General features: G+C 46.2%; 1 protein-coding gene across 1 annotated transcript in view; it reads right to left on the minus strand.

The window, feature by feature from the left end:
- MTOR (mechanistic target of rapamycin kinase) overlaps window positions 1-6537 on the minus strand; it is a 118092-nt gene that overhangs the window by 99412 nt on the left and 12143 nt on the right. The window contains exons 9-13 of the mRNA XM_007463185.1: window positions 5323-5509; window positions 4224-4352; window positions 3118-3362; window positions 1454-1669; window positions 551-756 (exon numbers count right to left, since the gene is read on the minus strand). Coding sequence (XP_007463247.1) covers window positions 551-756; window positions 1454-1669; window positions 3118-3362; window positions 4224-4352; window positions 5323-5509 — 983 coding nt within the window. The remainder of the gene's footprint in view (window positions 1-550; window positions 757-1453; window positions 1670-3117; window positions 3363-4223; window positions 4353-5322; window positions 5510-6537) is intronic.

The raw sequence follows: 6537 nt of genomic DNA on the forward strand, positions 1-6537 counted from the left end.
AGCAGGAAATGGAAATCCTACCAGCTCTAGCAGCAATGCCAACCCGCATCTACCCGAGGCTCTAGTCCAAGCAGCTTAGCTTGGCATCTCACATTATTTAGGAACGACAGCCAGGGACCACAGACCAGGGGCAAGGATGACGAGAAACAGTGCTGGAGCCATTCCCGTATTCGGCCCCTGTGCCTGGCCTCGCATCAGCAGAAGCAGGAGCGGAAGGATTGCGAGGTGCTGGGCAGACTGACACCATCTGCAGCAGAGGCAGTGAAGAGGGGCAAGGAACGGACTCACTGGTGACTTCCCAGGAAAAAGGAAGAGCCATGTGAGAGGTCAGCTTGCGAGTCACGCTGACAAGAGGCTTATGAGGCAATAAGCACTAGAATCGCAATTACCAAGCCAGGAAAACACGTGGGCTCTTGGAGCCAAATGTGGCTTCTACCAGGCATCTCACTCTTTTCTCTCCCTTCCTCCTCCTCAACTCTCGTTCCCCAAAGAGCACTCACGATGAACGTGCATTCCCCACTACCGCGAGGTGTGACCGTCACATCCTTACCTGAATGAGCATCTTGCGCAGGAAGGGCATGACGAAGGCTGGGTTCATGCTGCTGAGCCGGCCCACAGTGCAGATGGCCAGCTCCCGGATCTCAAACACCTGGTCATTCAGGGCCACAAACAGTGCCTGCAGATTCTCTGCCTGGGCCAGGTGTGCGTCAAAGCGCTCATCCAGGGATGCCAAGACACAGTAGCGGATGTCGGGGTCTGCAAGAGCAATTGAGCCTTTCAGCGCCTCTTCACTCCTCTCCTCCCTCCACTCCTTTCCCAGTTTCTGCTTCCACTGCCATCAGCCTAGGGAGAGGATTCCAGATACCCTTCTCTCACCAAACCTGTCATTTTTCCCTCTACTCACAGGAGCAAAGATAACAGAATTTTTTAAAAAAATTATTAATTAATTTATTTTTGGCTGCGTTGGGTCTTCGTTGCTGCGTGCAGGCTTTCTCCAGTTTTGGTGAGCGGGGACTACTCTTCGTTGCAGTGCGTGGGCTTCTCACTGCGGTGGCTTCTCTTGTTGCAAAGCATGGGCCCTAGGCTCGTGGGCCTCAGTAGTTGTGGCACACGGGCTCTGCAGCTGTGGCTCGTGGGCTCTAGAGCGCAGGCTCAGCAGCTATGGCACATGGGCCCAGCTGCTCCACGGCATGTGGGATCCTCCCAGACCAGAGATCGAACCCATGTCCCCTGTATTGGCAGGTGGATTCTTAACCCCACGCCACCGGGGAAGTCCAAGATAATAGAATTTAAGGGCGATTATCTTACAGCAATAGGCTGGTGTAGCCAAGCCTAAGGCTTTGCCAGAGAAAATGCTGGGCATCAGCTTGTTGAGGCCATAAAAGGAAACTGGCTACGTCCAACTGCCCCAGGCACCTACACTTCCCTAGACTGCCTCCATCTCAAACTTTACCAGGATCTGTTATCCCAACCACAAGCAGTTTGCTGAGCACATCTGCCACCACTTGCACTGCGGTCTGGCTAACCACATGAGCATGGCCACTGATGAGGTGGACAGAGGGCGTGAGCAGGCGGGAGCAGGTGCGGGCAGCTTCCATGCGGATCTCCTTGTGCTCGCTGTTCAGGAAGTGATCCGCACAGTGGCGGACAAACTGGGTCAGAGAGTGGCCTGGATACAAAGGCAGAGAGAAGACAGAATAAACACTGCTGCTTTGGACAGTAGGTCTGCAACTCGCTAGCTGCATTTTCCATTCCATGGCTACTAATTTGATTTTCAGCAAGATACTGACCAGCAAGATATTGACCCCCAGCTCTTCTCTTAAAAAAGTAACAAATGATCTTCCAATGAGCAGAAAGGCAGAAGGGGGGTGGAAAAGGAGCTGAGAGACATAAAAAAGGCATTTCCTCCCTGCCTCCATCCCAATCCTTTATTTCCTTCAAAAAGTGAATTATTTTGTTTTATTCGGACCCAGCCCTTTATATTCTCTGAGAGTAAAACAATTTTTGATCAAATTTACCTCATCTATTTTAGTTCCCAGATTTAAATACCAAAAAGAGAGTTTGATATAGGCTGGGTTTAAATATAGCTACTTTCCATTCCTTAGAAATAGACTGGGAGAAGATATGGGGATATATGTGTATGCATAGCTGATTCACTTTGTTATACAGCAGAAACTAACACACCATTGTAAAGCAATTATACTCCAATAAAGATGTTAAAAGAAAAGAAAAGAAACAGATTATCCTGGGTGTTAATCAGTGTAAATGGAGGAACTGCAACAGGGAAACTAGCGATGCTGTATAAGTATTCAGACAGCATGTCTACGCTTTTTGTACTTGTTTCCCTGTAGCCTTAACCAATACCACCTACACAATCTTAAATTTCAAAAGTATCCATTTTTCTCTCCTGAAACGTATCTCCCTAAGGCATTAATGTGGATTTATCTGTAGCCTAGAATTCCAAACTGAACTACACAGTACAGCAGTCTTGGAAATCACACCGCCATTGGAATGAAAATACCCCCAAGCCCTGCTTATACATTTTAAAGAATTCAATACCATCTCAGCCAAAGGGAGGTGACAAGGTGAGGGGGATCCATCTCTGCAGTATTAGTTCCTTGGATCAATGCATACTTTTCCTCAACACCATCAGCCCCCACGCCCTTTTCCTTTGTCTTTGTATTGGGACAAAGAAACCAACGGTAGGAATTAACCGTGTATGGAAAGACTACAGAAGGACGAGCTGCTGTGGAATCAGCTGCCCTGGCTCCAGGACGCCTAGCAAAGACCCAGGAACTCCGGGCACCCTCATTCTTTTCTCGAGGTTCCCAGTATCCCTGACTATCTTGGCAAGAGCCACCACAATTTCTTGGTTTTTTCAAAAAAAATTTTTTTATTTAATTTTACTTATTTTTTTATACAGCAGGTTCTTATTAGTCATCTATTTTATACACATCAGTGTGTACATGTCAATCCTAATCTCCCAGTCCATCCCACGCCCCCCCCCCCACCACAACCGCCACTTTCCCTGCTTGGTGTCCATACGTTTGTTCTCTACATCTGTGTCTCTATTTCTGCCCTGCAAACTGGTTCATCTGTACCATCGCAATTTCTTACCTTCAAATTCAAAACTGCCAAGAGTTCGGAGGGCAAGGGTAATGCTGCCCACATCGCTGGCCTCAGGGAGGGTCGTGAGGCCAGGGGAAGCCAGCTGATGGGCCAGGCCCTTGGGCATGCCTGGGTGCCGGAGGGGTTTGTGCATAAGGACCAGGGACAGCATCTTCAGGAGTCCATCTTGGATGTCCTTTTTCAGCTGTGGAATCTGACGGCTCAGGTCGTAGAGCACAGCTGTGAGGGCAGGGCTGAGGGAAAGGAAACCAGTCACGTAAGGGGCTGGATATATGACATTTGGTCTGGTCTTGGGAAGAAACAGCCCTTCTTGTCCAGCAAGGGGATTGGGCCCCATCCCTGCTTAGTCTTTAAAGCAGAAAGGATACAATGAAATAGAATATATATCTTAAACTCTCTTGGCCTGATCCCATATTTCAAAACAATCTATGATTTTCTGGGTTTTGCCTTGAGAGAACTTGTTTACTGAGATTCAGTCACTATGGAAAACCAAGTCTCAATAAATAATCTGGGAAGCAGGTTGAGAGCATCATCCTTATTTTATAGATGAAGAGAACAAAAGTGTAGGGAGGGAGCTTAAGCAATTTACCCATCATAATATAAATGATAGCTGCAAACATTAACGGAACCCTTTTTTTATTTTTGGCCACGCCACATGGCTTGTGGGATCTTAGTTCGCCAACCAGGGATTGAATCAAACCCGGGTCCGGGCAGTGAGAGCGCTGAGTCCTAACTACCGGACCGCCAAGAAATTCCCAGTGGTGCATTTCTTATACACACTGCACTGTATAAGAGTGGCTATTTCGTGAACTCTTTCACTTAATCCCCACGACAAACCTAGACCATAGGAATTGCTACTGTACCCACTTTTCATACTAGAAAGCTGAGGCTCAGAGAAGTTAAATAATTTATTTACCATCACCCAGCTAGACAGTAATGAAACCTGGATTTGAAACTAGCCTATGAGTTTAGTGTGAGCTATCCTACCTATCCAATTTAACGTGTAAATAGCCATGCCTCGCTCTTTCAACACAGACCCAGGCTCAAGCCTCATACTACCCGAGCCGGGGACAGCTCAGGTTCCCGACACCCACCTCAGTCCCACCGCCAGCATGGGCTCCAGCAGCTCCTTGATGTCCTGCTGGATGCCCGGCCCCATCGCTCGGGCCAGCATGCTGATGCAGGTGAACACTGTGGCATCCACCTGCATTGCCTTCTGTCTCCTGCAGAGAACCGAAGAGTGGCTAGTTTAGACATAACGGCATTTTGTGATACCCTACCTCAAAATTACCTTGGGGCAAGGAGGGCAGGTTACCCAGGCAGGGCCATCCCATGTGGGTGTGCAGGTTACCTACTGCACAGTCTAGGGGCCCATCACTCTGTAGTCACTGCAGACTTGTATATTTAAAACAGATGACCAGCAGATGGCAGTAAAGTCTCTTGAGGAAGGGGCCCCACTTCAGAATTCACACAAAAGGCACCATGTGGGTTAGTGTGGTGCTGGCCAAGGTCCCTATTTAGGAAGCAAACTGAACAACGTGCACATCAGGGACCACGAGTGCAGGGCACAGCCATCATATGAGAAGAAATTCTCCCTATGAGGAGAATGCTGGGCTTGAAACGGGCGAGGCTTATTAATTCACCAGCACAATCCTCGCTACTAACACAGGGAACTATGAAGACACAATTCTAATTAACACTGACCCCCTAAGACTTAGAGAAGATACCCTAGCCTCGCCACCTTGCAGGGTGCTGAAGGTCTTTCTCATATTTTATTCACTGGGACGTTTCAAGAGGTAGGATAATGTATCCAACTTCAATGATAAAGAAAAAGGTGACCGTTAGGTCCCCTCAGTTCCAGTCTAGGAACCCTCACTTTAGTTGTTATCAAAATCAGACTTTTGAAAGCCAGAGAAAAGAACAAAACTAGGAGATTCCCAGTGAATAATATTGAGAACAGCACTGGTATCTAACATGTATTGGTAAGAACAGGTATTCAACCTCCCCAAATATTTACATCCATGTCACTTCATTTGGGAAAGGCTGGAACTCAACTGAAGAAGGGCTATTCATTATATGATTTGCTGGTTAATGACGCAGAGAACAGGCTTCAGCTCCACGGAAATTGGGATGCAGCATCCTCCCTCTCCAAGCAAATGGGGTGGAAGGTGAAATCATAATAGAGATGCTTACTTATGGGCAAAGTCCTTAGGAGGCAGGGCTGCTCGGATAATGTCCAGCACACGAGGTAAATAGACCTTAAACTCAGACCTCACAGCCACAGAGAGCAGCCCCAAGGCTTGGAAGGCTGCTGTCCGTTCCTTCTCCTTCTTGACACAGCTTAGGACATGGTTCATGGTATCTTGGAGGTACTGGGTATCTAAGCACAGAAACGACAAAGTGTATATGGCTCAAGGTGAGCGGTGGTCTACATATGAAAGGTCAAAGTTCCTATAAAACACTTAAATTTAAGAATAAATTAAGAAAGCCTGTTGGAAAGATATTAAGAAGAATTTGGAGAATGCACTAACCAAACTCTTTGCTTGATAATCACTCCTCTGATACAGCTTTTAGAAATATTAGAAATATAAGCTGTTTTTCCTTTAATTAAAAAAAAAACCAAAAACTTAAAGTGTCTCCAAAACAATATTGCATTAATTATCCCCATTAGCATTATATTTTGAGGGAAAGATTACATGCTTTTGTTTAAGAAATATATGTTAAACCTTGATTAAAAACAAAGAGAGGATCATCTAAGCTATTTTATATTATCTGGAAATTTAAAGTAATATTGAAAACTGTTTGTAATAAACAGGCTATTCCATTCAGCTTAGGCCTAGAAATCACTTTGCTATCACCTAGAGACTTCTGTTACAGTTATATTTAATAGAACAAGATTTAGTCCGTAATTTGGAAAGCCACATATGTGTTTTCATTAAGTTTACATAAACCAGTGTGCATGGGTAGGCGATTCTTGGGCACTTTAAGCTAAGGTGCTACGACTCCTCAGAAGGCTACTATTTCCTGCCTCTTGCCCCTCTTCCATTTCTTCTCTTCCATCTTTCTGGCCTCAAGTCCGTGCACCAGCAGCACATACAAGCAAGACCATGCATCCAGTAGAAAGTGAGGGGTGTTCAAGGCCACCAGGACCACATTTAGAAGACAGTGAACTAGACTCCCAAACAGCACACATACATCACTGCATTTATGCTATCGAGAAATGTCTTCTCTCACAGCTCATGGTCAAATGCCATTGAAGCATGCTGGAGCTTGAAAACAGTCAGAGACCAAGGTGATACAACTCTCAAACCAGAGTGCACCAATGAGAAAAATGGGACCTTTGCAGAGCAGGACAGCATTTCAGCAGGCAATGCGCTTAAATCAAGTAGATAATATCATTTTCCTGAC

This window comes from Lipotes vexillifer, unplaced genomic scaffold, assembly GCF_000442215.2.
Source record: "Lipotes vexillifer unplaced genomic scaffold, Lipotes_vexillifer_v1.1 scaffold109, whole genome shotgun sequence".
In the NCBI taxonomy this organism is placed as follows: Eukaryota; Metazoa; Chordata; class Mammalia; order Artiodactyla; family Lipotidae; genus Lipotes; species Lipotes vexillifer.